Source organism: Brachycentrus maculatus, unplaced genomic scaffold (assembly GCF_059751285.1).
Source record: "Brachycentrus maculatus isolate JH-2025_06_01 unplaced genomic scaffold, ASM5975128v1 h1tg000815l, whole genome shotgun sequence".
In the NCBI taxonomy this organism is placed as follows: domain Eukaryota; kingdom Metazoa; phylum Arthropoda; class Insecta; order Trichoptera; family Brachycentridae; genus Brachycentrus; species Brachycentrus maculatus.
In genome coordinates this window covers 7285-31987 of record NW_028281543.1, presented here as the reverse complement: position 1 = coordinate 31987, position 24703 = coordinate 7285, and the positions used below count along the sequence as shown (strand labels likewise).

General features: G+C 38.6%; 1 protein-coding gene and 1 pseudogene across 1 annotated transcript; one reads left to right on the top strand and one right to left on the bottom strand.

Moving 5' to 3' along the window:
* Positions 1 to 2994: 2994 nt before the first annotated feature.
* On the bottom strand, positions 2995 to 4216 carry LOC148300144 (cathepsin D pseudogene; annotated as a pseudogene).
* A 12776-nt stretch (positions 4217 to 16992) lies between these two features.
* On the top strand, positions 16993 to 18158 carry LOC148300143 (enolase-like). The gene is given in 1 exon segment (XM_088275191.1): positions 16993 to 18158. A coding segment is annotated over 1 exon segment (981 nt). The 5' UTR covers positions 16993 to 17177.
* Positions 18159 to 24703: the final 6545 nt, after the last annotated feature.

The following is a 24703-nucleotide window of genomic DNA, read 5'->3' as shown; positions in this document are numbered from 1 at the left end:
AGCCCATAATAAGAGTTATTGAATAATTTAAATCAAGTCTCTCTTTGGGCCAAGGACCAAAATGGCTCGAGGGCAGTCCAAAGCATCTTCGAAAGCGAAAACAAATAAAATAAATAAGCCATTTTTCATGTCATTTTCAAAGATGCCATGACTCTCATCAAGGACCGATTTGGCAATTATGTGTTCCAAAAAATATTTGAAAAGGGGCTACAAAACCACAAATAGCTGCTGGTTTCGGCACTCTGGGGAAACATAATTGAATTGTCTATGCATCCCTATGGTTGCAGAGTCATTCAAAAATCCATATAATTCATCAAAGGAAAGTAAGAGGCAGAGTCGAAGTTTATGAAAGAAATCGAAGCTTTTCCTTTACAGTTAATATAAAATCAAAACGGTAATCACGTTGTTCAGAAATGTTTCGAAATCTTCGACCACAATAGGATCGAGTCCCTAACTGAAATACTCGTCGATAATGTAAGTAGTATCTTATGCAGCTTTAAACTCTTTCTTTTCATGCCTATGGATGCCGAGTGATCCAGAAATATTTATAAAACCATCGCGAGCAAAAGAAATGTCAGTTCATCCTATCAAATTTGCTCACTATTGCAATTCCTCTCTCTCAGTGTCAGTATGGAAACTATGTAATGCAACATATTGTCACAAAATGCTTAGAAGAGAGGAAGAAAGTGTTTCATAATTTCCTGGAGAATGTTGTCGAATTGTCCGTCAATAAGTATGCAAGCAATGTAATCGAAAAGGCTATTCAATCACAAGGGGCATAATTCTGTGATAGCTTAGCTGATTGGTTCATTAAGAACTAGAGCGAGTAATTATTTGTTGATATTGAAGTTTGGTATTCCTCTCGAAACATCAATTTGGGAACTATGTCGTGCAAAGTATGATGGCGAAGACATGCAAATAGAAAAGAGCACTTCTAAAAACCCTACTTAATCAAAACACATCGGAAATAAGCAAATCTCAGTATGGAAGGCATGTGCTTCTTCAGCTCGAGAGGCATAGAATAAACTGACAAATATGACGGTTATGTATATATGTTCATGGATTACATTCATTCATTTATAGATTTATTAATTGTTTTGTTAATTTATTTATTTGTTTATTTATTTATTTGTTAATTTACTTGTTAATTACTTAATTTATTAATTTGTTAATTAGTTTAATTTATTTGTTATATTTTAAACTTTATGCCAAAGTAAGCTTAGGAATTAGTCCTGTGAATTGAGATCACATTTAAAAAAGCCCATAATTGTATTCCTTGATAATGGCATAAATATAAATAATGAGTTAATTTTATTAGGATTATGAGTATGGCATAGAATCAAGTCGAAAAACATTTTCAAATGCACAGCATCTATAGGAGAAGTAGACGCTACATCGATGTCTAAAGAATAAATGCTCAGGAACATGCTGAAGAAAAGATGCGTCGAAAGCCAACAAGATCAATTTAAACTCTTGATACGAGGGTGGATTCCTCATTTTTGAGTTCGGTTGAGGCTGCTCAGGCGAAACTCGGCAAATAAATCATTTCCTTTAAGCGAAGATATCAAGAAATGGAGACTTATGATGCCGAGGCTGTTTATGATTACCTGAACATGAGTATCACAGATTCAGACAATGAGAGACTCAGGTCCACTATGAGGAATAAAATCAAAGCGCAGAACTGGAATAAAATGACACCCAGGAAATCATTCTGGGAAAGAGTGTCGCCTTGTCGCAATTAAGATCAATTCAATAACTTTTCGTCCACAACTCGCTCGCCTCGCAATACACCAAATAAGACGATAGACTTTGATTTGTTGACTTCCCGTGAAAAGGCTCAGAAGGTGAGATCGCCTCAGAAAGAGATCAGCAACCCAGAAGTTGATCTCAACTCTCACAAAATCGGCAAAATAAAATAAAAGAATCTCTTCAATAAATCAATTTATGAGTGTTTGGTCAATTATGGTTTGACAGATAGCCGCAAGAATCTGAAGGTCGGGCTCAACAATAGTAAGAAAAAATAAAAATAGGAATCAAATATGCCACCTTTGCCGATTCCACACTAACTATTGCTTAAAGCCATAAATTCTTCGAAAGTCAATGAATCTCCAAGCATGCATTAATTTTATAAGACTATTTCCAAGGATGTGCCGAGCCAAATGAACATGAAGCACTCAACGCGCCTTGAATTCCATTATCCCACCTTATCGGTTCGTAAGACCTACGAGGACATTAGCTCAAAGATCCGAATGAAGAACATGAATGAGAAAAGGAACAAACTGATAAAATAAAAGAAATAAGCGTCATTAAGACGATAGTAAATGTGCGATGAGAAGTTCTTTTTCGTCATGAAAGAAAGGAGCAAGCGTAATCGTTGATTTGCATTAATTTTATGAATTATGTTCTACTTATGATCATTCGTCTGTTCATTCGAGCTCCCAGTCCTTGATACCTCCCTCTTCATTCTAAAATCGGTTTAAAATAAAGTCGAATCTTCCCAGCTCTTTATTCTGCTCGAGAAGTGCCCATTTCACTGCAGGTCTCGCACCCTTATGCTTCAATAGGGCCTGATCATCGGTAATGTCATAGAATCTGTATCCAAAGTAAATAGTGAATGCCAAAATTCCATAGCCGGATAAAGCAATATGCCAATACTTCGCTAAATTGGAAATCAAGCTTTATTTGAGTTCCTATTGCTTTATTATCAAATTACTTGAAATGCCTGTGCGGGGGATTCTTTGGTTAGCTGGTAAAGTTTAAAGTCATGAGTCCGGAAATGGCTCGGGAAGGTGCGTGAATAGTTCAGTATTTGTCTTTTCATCTTTGCACTCTGAAATATATATGTTGTTATGTCATGTGAAATGCGTAGAATCAATTCAGATCATAATTTACTTTTTTATTTCGGAATTATAATTATATTTAATTATTAATTATTTATTTAATTAATTAATTAATTAATTAATTAATTAATTAATTATTTAATTATTATTTATATTTAAATGTTTAAATGTTTAGACAATCATCTTGCTCTGGCGAAACCGACTCGCGATCCTCCGACATCGAAATGGGTATAGAAAGTTTTAATGAAGCTATCTCCAATAATAAATGCTTCTCCAAGTGACGCAGGAAGGTCAAGACCCATAATTCCGACAATACACACTGTTTTAGCACCTTCCGCCACTTGAAGAATATAGTCTTCAGGCTTCAAAACATATGAATCACCGCCGAACTTGAATTCAAGATTAGGCAGATTGGGGAGAGTATTGCAGTCGACTTGTTTTTGTTTGCCAGGGCCGAATCCAGCTGTCATTTCATCAACAATTTTAGAGGGGCCGACGATCACTGATGTTCCAGTATCGATGATGCCGATGAGATCTGGGCTTGTCTTATAGCTTGTTCCATTGAAGATGACATCGGTCATGTCCAGAGTCCAATAGTTATGCATTTTGAGAGGATAGTACTTAAATGCAGTGGTGGCGTATCTGCTGTTGACTCCACCCAACACCAAAGCTGACCCATCTTGCCCTGCCTTTTTGGTCAAATAGAAGGAGAAGGAGTTTTCCTACACCTGCTTCTGTTGAACCAATAAGTCGAAGATCAAGGGCATGTTCAAGACACTAATTGATGGCCATGCCATCCCTAAGATCCCATCGAATTTCGAAGCCAAGAAGGATATCCCTAAATATATATCAATGCAATACCTTCCAGTTTTGTAATTTGGCCGAATACAGATTTCTCAGCCTTGAGCCCAGCGACAGTTGTTGTGTCTTGCCCTGCGAAGCCAACCACTGCTCCCGACCCGTATGTAATATTGAAGTGAGTTCCGTTTGTGGCGTATGTGGAGCTCTTCGAACTATCGAAGTATTTGTGGAGGTAGCAAGCTGGAGAGAGTTTGCATTATTTGGAAGGCACCCAAAGGTTGGATGAACCAGTGTCGAATACCACAGTGAATGGCTGGGGAGGAGATCCGATTCCGATTTCCCCATAGTACTGGGCATCCAAATAATTGATAATTTTGACTTCTGGATAACTGTAGATGTTGGGGGTTTGAGAAGTAGGGAAGATGCTGGATAGGATGGCGATGGTCTTCTCAGCCAAATAGCCTCGATCCATGTAATCAATAAACATCTTAGCTTACAGGGGAGTCCTGTGCTTGTGCACCATCTTGATCTCATGGATGCAGGATGCCGCAACAAGCAGCACAGCCAAAATTAACAGTCTGTTCATCAGATACTCACTATTTAATATAAAAAATCCTATCATCAACATTTAACATCAACACCGAATATAATATAAATTAATAGACTCATTTCGAGAATTCGATGCCCATATTAATTGCATTGAACATATTCTATATAGAAAATGCCAAAGTCGAAAATCTAGCAGTATCAGGAATTCCAGGATTACACCAACTACATCGAGTACTCATTTGTCTTATTCAGCACCTCGGATGTCATGTTGGATTTCTATAAGAATGAGGAAGGGAAAGGACTCTAAAAGTATTTCCTCATGATTGAAGAATGGCTGGCAATAAACCAGAGCGACTAAAAGTCTAGCATGAATGTTTAGAATAATTTCCCACTTGTGATTGAAGGCAATGGAGGGGTCGGTAAGAAGACTCTTTTGGTTAAGTGGTATGAGTATCATCAGGCTGCTAATAAGAATAAGGTACTTTAAATTTTATTTTCAGAGCAAAAAGGATTTGATGATTTTGCATTTTGCAACTACAGGCGGCAATAACAGCAACTATTTCTATGCCATCTACCGCATTCTTATCAAGTTGCGGGAGGAGCTCAATATCGGCCAAAAGGTCGAACTTCACGAATAAAAAATTAGGAAGTATTTCTCCTATTGGCTCGATGTGTGCGACCAAAAGATAGAAAGCGATTCTTTTCAGGACATGGAAACAGCCTACGATAAGATCATACTCGTTTTTTAAGGAATCGACTATTTTATAGACCGAGGAAGCGGAAAAGAAGGCAACATCGCATTCTGGCTGCCAAAATATTTCCCCAAAAATGTAAAGGTGATTGTAACAGCCGACGGCTAATCGTAATCCATGAAATATTTTAACACCCTAGGATGCCATATTGTGAGAATTCCCACCGATCTCGCTCTCGTCCAGAACATGATGAAGACCCAAAGTGAGAAGTCATTATGCATTTAAGGCAAAGTTAAATAGAAATTATTCAAGACTCTAGAGGGGATTATAAACAGTAAGGATGTGACAAGTCTATTTGTCAAATCGTACCTCTCCTGCTTAACTCCTGAAAGAATAAACGAGTTCGAGCTGAAATAGGAGTCCTTGACTTATCTGCAATGCCAGCTGCAAAAGATCGATACAAATCGATTGAACTCCCTTAAAACCACATAATAGCTCTTTGACTATATGCTGGAATTCTGGGGCGCGAGCCTGCTCCAGAATTAAGATCAATTCAAGTCTTTGCTGGGAGTACTCATCCACACACAGAAAGGACTGACGAGATCATAAATAGTCTCAATCACCAACATCTCGCCCGAAGAACTCAAACTCTTCATCACACTTTTCAGAACTTTTCTCATGAACTTTAAGGATTTGTGGATGATTAAGAACGATTGCTTCAAGAAGGCCATCACGAGCAAGTACGAGTTCATGATCTCGGAACTCAGCGACAAGATTGCTTAATCACTAAAACGGACACCAAACTCAGTTAGAAAACTTGAAGAAGAAACCTTTCAACTGTATACAGCAGGCAACTACTTTAGACTGAAATAAGTAATTTCAGATATTTAGAATTTCTTGTTGCTCTTCAATCCCTACACAAAGTATGATCTCTGCAAATATTGGCAAAGGCTAGAAGAGAAATCTTTTGACCCCGTTATCGAGTATAACAAAGCAATTGAAGGGTTCGAAATGCATTACCATCCCTCCCCCGATGATCTGTTCAGAATTATCACGCAGATTTCTAGGTTCTTGAAGGAGTTCGCAGATTTTGAGACCTATTACACTCCCTAATTCAGACACCCTGAAATAATTGGAAACCAAAAGGAACTTGAAGATATTGGAATATTAGGGGAGTTCAGAAATCTAGGGATGTGCTATAATGAGCCAAATCAGTCTACAGAAAACAAGGACGAAGAACAGAGAAAAATTTAATAAATGAAAGAGGAAGAAGGCGAAGTCGACAAGGGTGAAGTGCGTTTAAAGAATAAAATAAAACAAGTCTACCATAAAATCGAACAAGTTGGTAAAAACAAAAAATCATACGTATCTCTGGATAAGACCGAAGTCTCAATTAAGGAGGCATCTTCAAGCGCATTAAGCGAATACCAACCGAAGAAGAACAAGAAGAAGAAAAACACAGTTCTGCAACTGAATGTGGAAGTGAAGAGCAATCAATAAAGTTTCCGAAAATATTACTACGAATAGATTAAATCGTTTTTGTAGCGATTTGAACTAGATGGAACAAAGTAAGTGGCATTGGATGACGGCAAGGATGATGAGTATGAGGAGGACTCTGATAAGTAAGAATCTAATTCGGAAAATCTTGCAGCCAAAATCAAGAGTATCGAAAGAGAAAAGGAAAAAGAAAAGTCGAAGTTTTAATAATTGCCCAATTTGAAAAACCTGTACACGAAGACTGTTGAAGAGTAATTTTAACTCAATCAGAAACCCCCCACAAACTACTACTATAAAAGATGGATTTGGATGCAATTCCCATGGGTTTGTATGGCAATGAAATGCGACTATTCTGATAAACTCAGGAAATGCTTCACTTCACCAACATCCTATATGTCTGTTTCTGAGGAAAGATAATTCACTCTGCGTAATTTTAATCCATAATTTAGAGGCCCTGAAAATTGCATTATAAGCCAAAAGAAAGAAACAAGCGATACTCGAGAAAACAGAGTCTAATGAGCCTTCTCGGAAAAAGAAATAAACTTCATTGGCACCATTGACTGAAACAAGCAAGTTCCAAAGCAAAAACTAAACTAGATTCGATGAGTCTTCGGTAGCCATTGCCAAAAAATCTAGAGCCAAGAATAAACTGGAGGAACTAGGCTTCGTTACTAATTCATTCCTCTCACTAAGGAATTTGGAAAAGGAGATGAGCGAAGCCAATAAGAATTTAGCACAATCCAATCTAAAACGCAGCAAAAGCAAAGAAAAAGCTTTTTTATCGACTTCCAAAACTAAATAGGATGAGCAAAAGCAAATTGCGCCTTCTCCCAATTATTAAACCAATTCTGTTTTCCTTACTTCAGAGTAGCGAACATACGAAGAATATTCCTCCATTTTGCATTCAGTTAACAAGAAAAAGAAGAAGAAACCCTTCGGAGAGGACGACCTCAACATCAGCGCAAATACAAACACACGTGTCAATGACAATAAATAAGGCATGCTACCACGGATAAAACAAAACATAAACAAATAAATGTTAAGCGAACTGTAATAGCTCGAAAAGAACAATGCAAACATGCGAAAATAAGTGGACTCATACTTATACAAAAACAAAGTGCTAGCAAAACGACTCAAGTAACTGAAGATCATCCAATACAATAACACCAACGCAATGAACAATGAAAAGAAATTAGAGGAAACCAAGGTCAAAATCGATACTTATGAGACCAAAATACAGCAGGTGAGGTACCAGTACGCATACTCAATTCTAGAGCATGAGAGGCTTAATGTGCTTATCAAGATTTGTCAACAGAATAAAACACACAATGAGGAATGCATCCCCGATTTGGTGTTCGAATGCAATAACCTTAAGAAGATGATCGGGCTCGAGAAGAAATAAATTGAAGAGCTCTACATTAAACTTGAACAGATCAAGAAACTCATGAAGAACTTTCTCAAGAATTGCTACGAAAGGGTCAAAAATGAGGCCATTCTCAACGAATAAATTAACAACACTCTCAAGAACAGAGACATGTTCCACGAGGAAGTTGAAAAGTATGATGAAATCATCCTCGAAGAAATCGAGGAGAAACGCAAGGAACTCAACGAAAGGGCAAAACAAATCCATGAAAGCAGCATTGTCAACAGCAATAGCGAAGATCTGCATAACAACAACGCCAACAACAACATAGAAAAGAATATGAGAAAAACCAACCTCTACGGATCAGTCCATAACTCCCAATTGCTCAACAATAGCAATTCAGGCCTCAACAACTACGAGTAGAACTATGAGAAGGTTTACTATAAGATTATGGAGCATCTTGGCATCAAGAAGGATCAGGCAGAGGAGGACGAATCCGCCTACTTGCATTCATAAAAGTATATCAAACTCCTGAATGGACTCGCAAAGAAGAAGGAACTAGAAACCATCATAGAGGAACGAAGGCTTTAATTAAAGGAGTTGTCCAAAAAGTGCAAGGAATAAAAAAAACTATTGGACACTCTCCTCCTCGCTGAGGACAAATAGAAAAAACTTTAAGCTGCAAACGCACATAAGAAAGTAGACATTTCAGAGACAAAAGATAAAAAGTAGCAGGAATTGCGAGAAGAAGAAGCGCAGGAAAGCCTCATCTCAGAATCAGAATAAATTCTCAATAAAAAAATGCATGAAAAGCAAAGAAATGTGAAGAAGCTCACAGAAATTAAACTGTCATGCTTAGGAATGCTGAACACTTGGTACAAACAGCTGAAACTAGAAGAACAAACAGAACTGAAAATTACTCCTGAGTTTATAAATAAAATTCAGGAAACTTACAGATAGCACAAATCGAATTTACTCGAAAAATAAGCCGATACAAAAACCAAAAGCTAACCCAAAGAAGAAGAGCCAACAGAACAGCCAGTAGAGGACCAACACAAGCCCATGATTCAAAAACTTGTGTTGTGAACTGTAGTTTAATTGATTATTGTGAATCTAATAATAATGAAACAGATAAATAGTATAATGAAATAAATTCAAAATATTTATGAGCATGAACAATTAATTAATATACAATTAAAATATTAATAAAATCATTCTCTACGATGGTTATTGAGCAAATGAACTAGGGCTTGGGGTTGGGGTTGGGGTTGGGGTTGGGGTTGGGGTTGGGGTTGGGGTTGGGGTTGGGATCGACATTAAGCTATGCTAAATCGTTTTCGAGTTCGTTGAACGCTGTTGGGCAGTTATTTTGTATCTTCTCTATGATTACTTCTAACTCTTAGGCTGTGAGTATGTGAAGCTTGCTGACAAAATCTTTTTTTATTTCTATTGAAGTCAGTTGGGGGCTCCTCTTTATCTTTTTGTAAGGGGGATATTCGGTGTTGTTAAGCTATTTGGAAGGCTTCACTCTCGCGACTTGTGGCTTTTACTGCTTTTAGTAGAGTCTTTCAGGCTAGTAAAGAATAGTGAAGGGCTTCTGGGTCATAGGGATATGTGGAGCGGCTGTGACTGTTGAGATTTTGAGTTGTGGCAAATAGTTGCGGATCATTTTTCTGAAGATACCCTCCAATTTATCCGCAATATGATAAATTTCCTAAGGAATAAGGCCAGACTTACTGTAGTGTTGGGGTTATATAGTTTGCAGTTATCCCAAACAGTTTGGATTTAATTCAGCACAGTTTCGACAGTCTTATATTTTTTATCCTTGATATTGCGAACGATCGTCCCCAAATCAATGGGATGCTCAATAATTTCAGGATAATCGTATAATTCTATTGCTAATGTTATGTAATCCGTTACCTTCCCAATCGACGGGCTCTTTGAAATCAATTGAATCGGTGTGGTTGAGCAAGTGAGTAAGAATGGTGTTAATCTTTATAATCTATTATTTTTAGAGCGGAGTTTTGGGCTGCAGACGAAGTGAGGATTTGACTGTAAAAGCCTACTCGATAAGCCCTTTGGCTTTTGGGGGAATCGGCCGATTAATCATAGAAGCCAGCAATCAAGCAATTTTGATATTAAATATCAAAACTAATAAATATGATATAATTATTCAAAATAAGCTTAATGCAAATCATCGCCAAATCCCCACATCCCCATACTTCCTCGAGATTATGGCATGTATATAATTGTTTAAACTTTATGTTTCACAAATGAAAAACCTTAAATTTTTAATAAGATATATTTATTTATTGAAGCGCCAAGTTTAAAATAAATATGCATTGCCTAACCTCTTTTGATAATATATTAAACCAGCCTCTTTTGATAATATATTAAACCAGCCTCTTTTGATAATATATTAAACCAGCATTTGTTTAATTATATTTTGCATATAGCATTATTGGTATTCTCATATTTTCTTTCGCTCATGAAAGGCCTTGGATATTCTCCAATAGACAAGTGCGTTTCCCCCGAGAATGATCAAACTCATTAAAACCATAATGTATCCATTGCCGGCATCAATTACTTAATTCTGTTCGTTTCGTTAGAGTGCAGTTTGCGCGGAAAATGATGCAAGCAGACTAAGTTTTTCTTGTTCGAGAATCTCAATAGATTCAAGCAAATGCTCAGCATCCTTGTTTTGGGGGAGCAAATGCAGCTATATCAGTTCTTTGCTCGACTAAATTGCTATTTTTAATGTCAATGCTGTAGTTGGAGACTGGTTGAGCACACAGAACTTGTATCTAGCCGAATACGGAGCCAGTCTGTGCAAATTCATAGGAGTGTCATACGTAATGCTGCTTTTATTGTGCAGGCCGACCCAAATCTGATCTTCGATATTGAAGTAGCTGATATATGCATTATAGTAGAGCAACTGCTGTTTTTGTTTGTCAGCATAGTTTTTATCATTGATGTCATTTTGAAGATTGGGCCTGATTTAAAACTTGTACTTTGTGTTATAATCTGCATTATGTGGGTTGTACCTATTTGCTAATAGAAGCATCGCTCAGCAGTAGGTTTGAGGGTGGTCTGCAATGACTCGCCTGAAACTGTAGCAGCCAACATAGCAACTAGAAGCGTTGTGTAGCAGATGAGCATTTCTTGTAAACTCTTCGATGATTTCTATATTATTTAAATCAGCAGGAATTTATGATTGTGCTTTTAATGTCTATTTATTTTAATGTCTATTTATTTTAATGGCTATTATAAATTGTACAATGTTGCATGAACATCTGAAGGATTCTCTCGGAATGGAAATTAATAATTTGCCATCTGATGATCTGGTGATGTGATCTGGAATAATAGATCTACTCGGCAATCGTTGATGTTCAACAAATAAACACTTACTTAGTAATATGCAATTAAATAGGCATTGAATAATTGGCGATCGCTAGGATAGTTGATTTAAATTATTCTGAGAATAATCATGAGGGATCAATTATGGGTTCAGATGAGCAAAAGGATTGCGAGTGTCATTATGGCCATTATCCAGTATAACTGTGAGCTCTTCTGATTGTTTTGCAGCAAGTCCTCGGGGTATTTGTTCGGGTATGTGACTGTTTCATTGGTTGGGTAAGTAACTGTCTCCTTGATTGGGTATCTGGCTGTATCATTGGCTGGCAGGATGAATGCTTCCTTGGCAGTTTCATTTATCGGATAGGTGACTGTCTCCTCAGCAGGCTCTACAACTGTGACTGTCTCCTTATTTGGGTAGGTCACTGTATCATTACGTGGCAGGATGAATGCTTCCTGAGCTGGCTCTATGACAGTCTCTTTGACTGGGTCTGTGACTGTTTCATTGACAGTCTCCTTATTTGGGTAGGTGACTGCCTCCTTGGTTGGCTCTGTGACTGTGACTGTCTCATTGTTTGGGTGTGTGAATGTATCATTGACTGGCAGGATGAATGTTTCCTGAGCTGGCTCTATGACAGTCTCTTTGACTGGGTCTGTGACTGCCTCCTGAACTGGCTATGGGATCATTTCGTTGATCAGATAGGTGACTGTCTCCTAAGCAGGCTATATGACTGTTTAATTGGGTGGATATGTTACTTCTTATTACTGTTTGTGATCATTGTTGAGATTATCTAAAAAATGATCAGCCTCCGGCAATATGAAGTTAGCTGAATCGATGACATTGCCTGTATTCATGGCCTATTAGTTTTCATGCTCATTAATAGTGCCATGTTTTATAGAGTACTTACCCTCTGCCAAATCTGGATGTTCTTTGTGGAAATTGGCCTCCATCGAAGTCAGTTTGTTCAATGTCGGGATTATTCCTTTATGGAGTAACTCTTATGATCTTTATGAGGCCTCATATTGTGATGCCTCATTTTGTGGTGCCTCATTTTGTGGTGCCTCATTTTGTGGTGCCTCATTTTGTGGTGCCTCATTTTGTGGTGCCTCATTTTGTGGTGCCTCATTTTGTGGTGCCTCATTCTGTGGTGCCTCATTTTGTGGTGCCTCATTCTGTGGTGCCTCATTCTGTGGTGCAATATATTCCTATTTTGTCGATTCAGATAAAAGGAATTAGCTTTGTTTTTATTAATTTTGATGTTGATATGGTTCTTCTAATATAATTTGGGAAGTTTCGTGATAGTTGATTTAAGGAACTTAATTACGGGGATACTCCACTTAATTTCTGACACCTTAATTATCATTGTACTCCACTGTTTACTCCTTGGGCAATTAGTTTCGGTTATACCCTTACTCGAAAGTTGGGTTGTCATTGCACTCAACTGTTTACTCCTGAGCTACTTAGTTTTGGTTATACACTTACTCGAATGTACCTTGATTATGGGGGTACTCCACTATTGACTCTTTGGCACTTTAGTTTTGATTGTACTCTAACCTTTAATCTTTGATCTCTTCGTTGTAGTTTTGGTTGTACTCCACTAATTCCTCCCTACCTTGGCTATCACTATAACCTGATTCAAGCACTCCTGAGTTGTTTTGAATATGTTCCTGTGTTTCATTGCCCAGAATAAATCCGGGTTGATGCATTGCTTCGCTTTCTTGATTAGTCTGACCATCAACAAGGTCAAGTTTGCCAGTGGATTGGTATTGCTCAAGTGTTTCTGGCATACCTGAATGTGTATGGATATTCTGACTCAGCAGATTTTGTTGTTGGATCCATTTTTAGCCGAAGCCAACTATATCATTCTCCCCCACTTCCCTCAGTTATATACTCGAAGCGAGATCAGAACTAAATGGATCTTAGATATTGATAATTTCCCCATTCTTCAGCTTTTTGGTGAATTCTTCCATCTTTGCAGCATTCTCGAACTCAATGAGGATCTATTGCTCGTTTGTGTTATAAAGTATCCGGCTTATTTCACAAGCCTTCTCTGCATTTTTGGAGTCTCGGAACTGAATGATTTGCTCATGTAAGTCATTTGAGGCATTGATCAGACAGATCATGTTATGGGAAGAGGATGAGGGATCAGTAAGCGTATTCACAATAACTTCATCTTCCTCGTATGTTGGCTTTGCTTCGTTAGTGCGAATGATGCTGGGAGAGGGAATTAGCTACTCTATCTAGTCACTACCGCTGCTCTTGATATCGAGCTTATCGGGTGTTTAGTTGTTGGATGGCTCATTGTTTGGGGCTTCGTTGTTTGGGACTTGGTTTTAGGGTGTTTCGTTAGATAAAATAAACCCGCCTACAGTATCATCTGATTGTTCTGGCTCCATGAAGACTGATTTTGATGGACAAATATATGAAAATATACATAGAACTCAATCTATTCAATAAGTTTTAAATTACACATCTAAACACTCATAATCTATCTGGATTTCACGCGCTATTAGACTCAATTCTAATCATATATTATTCATAGTATATTCATTATATTTGTATTTACATATACTCACATATACTCTCACACACACGCGCTATCATGATTCATTATTTACACGCTGAGACAGGTAGCAGCTCTATTAGAGGTGATTTGGAGCGCAAACAACCTTTAACAGGGGATTTACTTTATAATTAATAGACTCTCTTCTTATATCTTTTGAGATTTGCATATAATGTTGTAATTTCCTGATTGAGTTCGCCAATGAGTTTATTCTTGTCAAGCATGATTTACTCAAGTTCTTCGATCCTCCTATTCTTATTCTTATTGCAATTCAATTTGTCATTTTCATTGTTTAAGTTTGTATTTGGCACTGGGTTGAGTTCATAGTTCTACTTATCATTCTGTTCGACGCGTTACATTGACTAAAGTTGTTTCCTGAGTCGGGTGTTCTGGGCAACAAGCTTGTGAATTTGGTTGAGTTGGTCGTATGAGTGGGATTCATAGTACTCCACTATCTTTTTAACTTCCTTCTTAATTCTGGGAGGCATAGTTTCAGCTAAAACTAAAGCCAAAGTATCCGGTCTACGTCCTGCTTTTGAGGATTGGCTCTGTCCTTTACTTGTATCACAACATAATTGCGCTTTAGGGCCGACACTTCTCTCGATGCTACTAGTTTATTAGCCCAAGATACTGGGCAATAGTAGCATTTATGTCATCTTTTCATGCACTTTGGGAGGATTGGTGACTTGACAATCAGTAATGAGATTAATGGATGAGGCTTCTTCCACAGAACTGTCATCATGAGATAGTTGCGAGCATTAATAGGTCTATGATGCTTACTGTTTGCTCTCGCAGGAACTATGAGGGCTTCTTTGTTGCATTGTATTTATAACGAGAGTCTACAATTATGCGATTAAAGTGTTATAATTAACGGATATTCTTAGTTTATATCGGTATATGTCTATGTATATGTATGTATGTGTGTATGGGCATATCATGAATGCGTATATGTATATGTATATGATGAATGTGTGTGTGTATGTGTGATATATGGAATGCATATCGTAAAATCAGATGGCCCTGAAGACCTGCATCCTGGCTTGCTTGTCATAGTTTTTAGCCATCTGTCTTCTCTTCAATATCTACTACTTAGCATTTAGTCGCTTGTTGGCCTTTCGAGGGGCCGGCTTGCAAAGAGGCAAAGCAACTGAATCAGACTGTGTGAACTGATTCACATCCAAATCAAAGCAGATGCCTCCTTTGGTCTTATAGTAAGCCACATCTTCCTCTTAACATTCATTCTGATTGCTCGCGTGCGTTTGTGAGCGTACGTTTGGTTGATATTGCTACTGTTTTTGTTACTGCCTCCGAATATGGTTCTGGTTTGTGGCATAATGGTTAGAGTGTTGCTTTGGATATCCGTGATTGTTGTTATGAGTGTTGTAACGGGGCTGCAGATCCCTTGAAACTCGAGATGGCTCTGACTAATCTATGGATTATTTGATGATCCTTGGCGACTGATTACTCGCATATTATTGAATAGTCTTCTCCTTTATCCTATACTTCTACTAGTTATCATCTGCAGATTACTCCTGATCTGATGATTACTACTATTGGTATGATTGTTATTGTTACTGTTCCCCATACTATTGTTATTACTACTCGCATTATTGTTCCCTTTCTTATTCATAGTGATCTTCGTAGCATCCACTATTCTATTCGACTTTAATGAACTTCCTCAAAGCTTGGTCATGCTTCATCTTCACTTCATCTAAGCTAGATTATTGCTGTATATTGCTATTATCACGATTATTCTCATTATTGTGATTATTACTAACTAGAGATGGCTAATGTTCTTCGTCTTTATAATGTGGACTCGCATATTTTGTATGCACTCTATTCTTCATTTCACTCCCTTTGTGAAAATAAGGGTGATTTGCAGAGTTTTTGTTATTATTTTTATAATGTGATGCAAGTATTTAGTTTTTGAAATGGCGTTAAGGTATAATTTAGTTTTGTTAATTCTCTGATTAGCTGTGGATTGAACTCTCTTCAAATTTATGTGACACTTTGTTGGTGTTTTTTAGGGATTTTTTACTCACCATCTTTTGTATATTTTGGGCCGATTAGTTGCTGAATTGCGATTGTTCGTCCATGAATTTTGGTTGATTAGTAGCGAGTGTATATTTGTTTTTGTTCTTCGATGGATTGTTTAGGGTGTTCTTGTTTTATGTGTGCAAATTGTTCGGTTTTAAAGTGTGGAGATTTGGTGCTCTTCGAGGGTGGCCATTGGCTGCAATTTTGAAGGGAGAATGCTATTCCTATTCGACTTATTCGAAACTGTACTCAACATTGTTTAGGAGCTGTTGCTTTGAATGAGAAGCTTGCGATTTTACTTTTTTACCCCTTCTTTATCGATGAGAGGACGATGAATCTGAATAGGGATTCTTCATTTCTGCAATTTTAGTGCAAATCTTCCCAATTTGAGCCAACTATTTCTCTACTGTCGCTCTCTTTCTAATAATGTGTTAGATCTGCTCATCTTTGGAATCTAGCGTTTTCTTCACCTTCACGCGCTCTTTCGTATTCCTATTCACAGTGATTTAATTATATTGTGGATTGGACTCTACATATGGAAAGAAATATTAAAGTTATGTCTTTTACTTGAGTCTGGACGCATAAGACGAAGAATGGGGAAGTGTAGATTTGATTTGAATGTTCGCTTTATGTTTGTATGGGCTAAACTAATCTTCTGACTATCTTTTGAAATGGTTGCCATTATCAAACGATGAAAATGAATCAGATGAGTCATTCTTTTAGGGTGCTTTGAATGTGGGGAGAGCTCTATATGAACTCGTGCGAATGAAGCCAGCAGCTTTTCTTCTTGGTTTCTGTTCAACCAGCATTTAAATTATCGATAATTATGCTCACACAACAGATGATAACAGTCAGCTTGTTAACAAATAAACCTAACAAATAAATTTATTTGTTGTGTTTGCAGAATGCTGGGATTAAACTCGCAATGGTATGTATAAATATTGTGTGTTTTATCAATTAATAAATGGGAAATAGACTCAATGATGGAAATTCGGATGATTGAATAGTGAAATATAGTCTTACTTATTAGCTTTGATTTTATTGATGATGAATTTATTAAATTTGTTATTTGTGAGCTGTTTTAGTGTAGAAAGTGTTTTGATTTGCGCGAAGTGAAAGCGAGAAGTCGGGAATGAGATAGGTTATGAAAATAGGGGCAAAATAATTGACAATTTAGTTGTCTATTTATTAATTGTTGTTCTGTAGCATGTCTGAAATTATAGGAGTAAAAGCGCGTCAAATCTATGACTCCCGAGGGAACCCTACAGTGTAGTGCGATATCATTACAGGAAATGGGTGTTTTCGAGCAGCTGTTCCATCAGGGGCTTCCACAGGAAAATATGAGGCTCTCTAACTCAGGGATCATGACTCCAAGTATCATTTAGGCAAAGGGGTCCTCACTGCGGTCGCAAACATCAACACTATCATTGCGAAGCATATCATTGGCAAGGACTGCACTGATCAAAAATAAATCGATAGGATGATGGTGGAGGAGTTGGATGGGTCCCAAGGTGAATACGGATGGAACAAGAGCAAAATTGGAGCCAATGCTATCTTGGCTGTTTCAATGGCAATCTGCAAAGCCGGCGCATCAGCCAGCAAAATGAAACTCTACCAATACATTCGCAAGCTCGCCAATAAAACCAACACAGAACAATCAGAAATATATATACTGCCTTGTCCAGCATTCAACGTCATAAACGGAGGGATCCATGCTGGAAATCAACTGGCTATGCAAGAGTTCATGATACTTCCAACGGGGGCTACCTCATTCTATCAAGCAATGCAGTATGGCACAGAAGTATACCATCATTTGGGCAAGATTATCAAGCAGAAATATGGGTTGAATGCTACGAATGTCGGGGACGAAGGGGGATTTGCACCAAATGTATCAAATGCGGAGGAGGCCCTCTCATTGATAGCCACGGCAATTCAAGCTGCAGGTCATCAAGGCAAGATTAGTATTGCGATGGATTGTGCAGCATCATAGTTCTATGACTCAGAAACTAAAATGTATGACTTAAGTTTCAAAAACACATAGCCTCTACAGCCGCAACTGCTGACATCTGCGCAGCTGGTGGAGATGTATGTGGACTTAGTGAAAAAGTACCCGATTATATCGATATAAGACGCATTCGATCAAGACGATTTCGAAGGATGGCAAATATTGACCTCCAAAATGGGAAAGCAGGTCCAGATTGTGGGCGATGACCTACTGGCCACCAACATCCTCAGGATCGAATAAGCCATCAAGATGAACGCATGCAACTCCTTGCTCCTGAAGATTAACCAAATTGGCACCATCACCGAAGCACTCTCTGCTGCCACTCTCAGCCATCACAACAAATGGGGACTCATGGTGTCCCATCGGTCTGGCGAGACTGAAGACACTTTCATTGCAGATTTAGTTGTAGGACTCGGCTCAGGCCAGATCAAAACAGGAGCACCATGCAGATCATAAAGATTGGCCAAGTACAACCAACTCCTGCGGATATAGGAGGAACTGGGCAGTGAATGCGAATACGCTGGAAATCTGCCCTACTAACATAGAAAGTGTGGTGATGTGCAAAGAAATATTTGAATTTCAACAGAACTATTTTGGATTATTTTCGACGTATAATAGCTCCGAATTATTGACGTATAATAGGCTACTAATACCACAATACCAACAGAGTATATATTATATATAATAGATTGATTATATATTATAGAATTCCGCTGTTGTGCTGTTAATTTCAACATTTAAATAATTTCTCTTATAATCAATAGTGTTCCATCAATTGGCTCATGACCACAAGAATCAACACTCACGCCGCAGATACCCCCACTCTCTCCACCTTGGAGAAGAAGCAGGGCGAGTCTCCCACCCAGTAGGCCAAATAAGACATTAGAAATTATGTCCAGGACGAAGCCACCATCAGTATTCTCAAAAGGAAAGGAATCAACAAACTCTTCCCTATCCAGTATGAGACCTTCAATATCATTTATAAAGGGCAGGATGTGGTTGCAAAGGATCGCACAGGCTCTGGTAAAACCCTGGCCTTCACTCTTCCTACCATCCTCAAGATGAGGGAGCAAAAATTGTTCAACAGAGCTCATCGGCCCAAGTTCCTCATCATCCTCCCCACAAGAGAGCTCGCCATCCAAGTCTGCGAGGAAGTTCGCAGTCTCAGGCTCCATGGCCAGGATGACTTCGTCTGTGGCGCAATCTACGGAGGCAGGAACATGGACTACCAAATCAGCATGGTAAAAAATGGTGTCGACATTCTGATCGCCACACCGGGCAGGCTAATCGATTTCATCAATCGTGGCCTGATAAACTTCCAGGAGCTTTCAGTGATCTGCTTGGACGAGGCGGATGAAATGTTGAACATGGGTTTCCAACCGGACATCTAACGAGTCTTCCAATACATCACCAAAGTGAAGCAATAAAAGATCCAATGCTTGCTCTTCTCGGCGACCATCCCTGAATGGATCTGGTCTATTTCGGACCGATACCAATCAAAGGGCAGGCCCTTCATAAACTTGATCCAGAACTCAACAACGCAGGCATCCACCACTGTCGAGCACTTCGCAATGCGGATCTCCAAGATGGATGTGGAGAAGTACTTGGGCAGCATCCTTGAGCACTTCCTGAAGGACAAGACCGACAAAAGAGTCATAATCTTCTGCGAGACCAAAAGAGAAACATAAAGGATTGGAAACCTCAAGCTGCCTTCCCTCAGAACTGAGTCTCTCCATGGCGATGTCATGCAATTCAAAAGGTAGAAGATCTTCAGGAGCTTTAAGGCTGGGTAGATCCAGTGCTTGGTTGCAACAAATGTGGCCGCAAGGGGACTCGACTTCCCGCACATCGACTTGATCATCCAACTCCAACCCCCTCGCACCACCGACTCCTACATCCATCGTTCCGGAAGGACTGGGAGAGCAGGCAAGAAGGGAGTCTGTCTCACACTCTTCTCGTCACAGGAGGAACAGCTGATCCGCCGCATCGAAAGATAATCCAAGATCAAACTACTCGCCCTAAACTGCAGTGACCTGAAGCCTATGGCGATGTAGACATCAGACCGATACAACAACCAGTCCTCTTCCAACCGGGACTACACTCCCTCGGATAGATACAACAACAACAGCTCATCCAACTACCGGAGTTACAACAACTCTGACAGGTATACCAACAGCAACAACAACTACGGCAGCAGTAGCAACAACTACGGCAGCAGCAGTAGCAACAACAACGGATACTCTACCACTGCGTCGGGCTATAACCAAAACAACTACTACAATTCGGACAGGAGTAGCATGGCGGACAGATACAACAGTTATTCATCTTCCCGTTCTCAGTATATGGAGCGAACTGATGCCATCAAGCCATAAGTGAAGCCAGAATCTTATGCTTATAGGCCATCTTCCTCCTCTTATCAGAGCAAACAGGAAACAAAATATTGATAATATTGATATGTGCCATCTATTCAATCTATTCAGTCTATTCAATCTATTCAGTCTATTTAATTAACTTTTGATATGTATGATATATTGCGCACATTAAATGCATATAAACATATACATATTATATATATATTGCAGCATCCATCAATATCGAATGCCTCAGAGAGAATACAGGCGAGGCTTCGGAAACGGATCCCCCACTTTTATATCGAACATTTCCATGATTTCCTAGTCGAAACAACGACTGCATTACTACGAAGGTAGCTCCGCGTTCATCATATAATTGTTTTATATTTCATGTTATTACTGTCTATCTTCAAGAATGCGAATGAGTGCTGATGATGGCCTATGTTCGTTATAAATTGAAGATTTTGTGGCCCAAAGTTTAGCAATACCGAATTAATCTCCAAACCATGAAAGCCTGAGCCGATGCCTATCGACGCGAGAATTTTTATCAAACTTGTTCTTGGCATCCTCATGTAGGAACTGACAGCGAATGCCATAAGGACAAGTATAATTATTTGTAAAATTATAACATGGCTTTGTCTTGTACTTTGGCGACACGCTACCCCTCTTCTCATGCTCTCCGTGAGCAAATGAACACTAAATTTAAATAAATGCTACAGATGGACCAAAAGGGCACAAGCCGTCATTCCTCCAATATTGGCATATCTAAGCTATGTCAGGAGTTTACTTCAGTCTTGTACTTTACTGAGCAGTCTGACAATGTCTATGAACATTTGCGCACTCCTATGAAAGTGCTGACATGTGATTCATAGGCCGTCGATTCTGAGACCATTTCCGAACCACGGCGGCTTTTATCTTTGTAAGCCTTATTTGAATACTCTTGCATAATCCGCAAAGATAGGTGTATAGTATATAATTATTAAAGAAGCCTTCGAGTATAAATCTATCCCAAATAAACTTATTACATTATTGTCCATCAGAAAATAACATAGAAATACCCACAATATCGCATCAAGTATGTGAATATATATCATCGATTCGAAATAAGGAAAGATCTCATAACAGCAATGCAATCGCATTTATTAGGAGTATCTTTTTCTTAACTTCGTGATTTTAGAAGTCTATGCTCAATTTAAATTTGCGATTAATTCCACATTTGGCATTGCTTTCGTTTTCAATCCTACCGATAACCTTATTCTATTTGTCCTCGATTTCGTAGATTACTTAACTGTCGCAGCGTAGGAATCCGCAGCAGTCTGGGATGAAGTTGCCCAGTTGGCAACAAGAAGAGGTTATACAAAATATCAGCTTGTCAGTACTGTCCCTAATTTCGACGGATGTCTGCTTGGAGCAGGAGAGAGAACATGTGTTCTTTTTGGAGAGAGTGCCAATCACCACTTTTTTGGGAGTTATAACCTTCACTTCAGGTCTGCATCGCCAACAACATTTCCCCCTAATTATAAAATGGTCAATACTTAGTGTCACTGGACGCGATGCTGAGAGTTTGCTCATACATTTTTAACTCAAGGCCATCAAAGCAATGGCTTGATTTCAAAGGAAAACATGATCGATTCTATTAGGAGAGTGTGCCTACACAGATTGCTTTCTTTTTGTTTATATTTTGGTCACTCATCACAGTGCTGTCGAACTGCGGGTTATCAGATGAATCGCTTTCGAATATTTCAAAGAGATTCGATTGGCTCTCTATGAGAGTGTAATTGTTTTTAATCATCGAGTTTCAAATTGCAATTATTATGTGTGTGTTTGCTCGTAACATTGATATAGTATGTATGCATAGTATAATCAAATTCAGCAGTTTCAAAAATGTAACTAGGGGTTGGGGTTGGGGTTGGGGTTGGGGTTGGGGTTGGGGTTGGGGTTGGGGTTGGGGTTGGGATCGACACCCTCAAAAGATAAACAGTTGTGGTGGATGGCAAGAAATATTATAAAGATTTGTATCTGGTTGAGAAACTACTGCCCACACTCACTGATGGAATGATTGCACTTTCGAAAGAGCTAGAGGAGCTAATGGACAACACTGAGTCAATTGATTCAGAAGTCCGAAGCCGATTCAATCCTTGTTTGTTCTTAGGGCAGTACTTAATGAGGCAGAATCATAACATAAAATCAGGGTCGCCCCTAAGCAGCCTAATGCTCAAATATTCTAAGACCGAGAACATCAATAGATATTTTGTGCATCGTTTCGACACAATCCACAAGATATTCATAAAGAGCATAGGCAAAGATAAGAAAGTTTGTGACATTTCGGAGCTCAAGCTGTTTGCAAGAGATTTGGATTTGCTTCTCGACTGCAAGGGAGAGCTGAAGGCAAGTCTATCCAACAACCGGCTCCTCCAAAAGAACAAGGAGGAAATCGAATTCGGTGCTATTTTGGATGAGCTGGCCAAATTCATTGTTGCCAAGACTGAACTCACCGAAAACTAACTATAAAACAAATTGGTCTGATTCCATAGATACGAATTATTCATGGCATTCTTTGTTTTTTTTTTGTTTTTTTCGTTGTTGTTTAATTGGTGTTTAATTGGTGTTGTTGATCTGCAGATACTCATGTCCATTGCTATCATTTTATCATAATGTGGCTCTTTAGCTTTAATATAAAAGGTATAATATAATGAAATCGGAAGAAGGCAATTTCTGTGTGATAAAGTCAGTAAAATCGGGCAAGGTATTCGATATCTGCCAAAAGGGTGAAAACTAAGGGAAGTTAATAGTGTGGTCAGAGTGGAAAGCAGAACACCAAATGTTTTCGATTACCTATGACGGCCACGATTGCTACATCCGATGCCGCAAAAATGGGCTCTACCTCACCATCGATGATGACAAGAATAGAGCCACACTTTTCACAGCCCCAAGGTCATTCAAACCCAATCAGATATTTCGCATGGTTTAGAAGGATGCTGGATCAGGCAAGTATGTGATATATACCTTTTGCGGGAAAGCGTTGGACATCGACAATGATAGCATGTTTAATGGGGCCAAAGTTATACAATGGGACTACCATGGGAAGAAGAATCAATTATGGGAACTGCAAACGAGAGAGTGAATCATACATGCAGGTTGATACAATATTTATGTCAGCTTTATTCCACTCTTTGATTTCATCGATGTTAATTTATAATAGCTTATATTGTATGCATATTTGTTAATTTATAATAGCTTATATTGATAAATAGGAATGGACACCTTCAATGAGCCACTATAGATGATAAAAAAACACATAAACTCCTCCGTATACATCAAACTAAGAAACAGCACACAAATCGATGGAGTATTGGTGGCTTACGACTAACACGTGAACTTGATGCTAAAGGATGTCACAATCCGGAAACTCAAACCCAAAGACATCCTTTAAAAACTTCAATCATCGAACTAAAACGGGTAACAATTGACAGAATAACAAAAGTATGACACGCAGTAAAAGAAACTGATGTATCTGCGAGGTGATGGAGTCATCTGCATTGGCAAAAGATGATGATATTATTATCAATATGTGAATATCTTCGATCAGTATCATTCTATCATTTCTAAATGCGAAATCCTTAAACTGATTTCTTTCTTGATGTCATCTTCTGTCAGCAGATCCCTGATGCTTTTAATTTAGTTCAGGAAGGCAGTGGTTGATTTATTTGAGATCGACATTGCCTTGCGCATGTCTTTCTTCTGATGTTCGATATCTGCCTCATCATCTGAGTATCTGAATGCTTCGCGAGTCAGTCTTGCTAAGGTCACTTCGGGCATTCTTATATTCTTCTGATCATAGAGATCCTTGATCTATTCGTTTGTGGCAGGTGAGCGTTCCTCGCTGTTCAATGCATTCTTTTTAGGCTTATGATGAGCTTCATATTCGATTTCTAGGGTCCTTTCCTTGACAATATTCTCTGCCATTATCAAATTGTTAAGGAGCTGTAATGCCTTTGGAGATTTCACTTAGTTTTTGAGCTTAAGGTACAAGTTCTATTGTTGCTATTTGTAGGCGGAGTGGTCTTCCTCATTGATGGTTTTTCCGGCAGTGGGTGTGCGCATTTTGGCAAACTTCCGACAAAATTATTCCTCCATTTACATATCTTTCTTCATCAGGAGACTTATATTCTCAGGGCTGAACAATTGGTAGAACTCTTTATCGAATTAGATTAGTTCCGCCTTGTTCATTTATTTTTATCTTTCGAACCTGAACTCTAAGAGATTGTTTATGCACTTGTTTAGGGATTGATCAAACCATTCCTCATCGGAGATATCGGTCCTGAGTAAGTTCTTTGCTGTTTCATATGAGCTCTTGTTGACGTTGTTAAAGGATTCATCAAACATGAATGAGTCGCTGTTTGTTGCTTTATGCAGCAGTTACTCTATTCTCATGAGGTATGACTGAAACCCGACAACAAGGGATTTTCTATTGCGTGCGTTATTATTGGATAGACTAACCATTTCAAGGTGACGTCGAGATTTCGCAGACTCCGATCCTTAGAGAGCTTGTTTCTTTAGATGCTACTACTTTGTTAAAGTTAAGAATGGGAACTCGTAGTTTTTATTTTGGGAAATGTCTGTGGTTAAGAGGCCTGAATCTTCAGATTA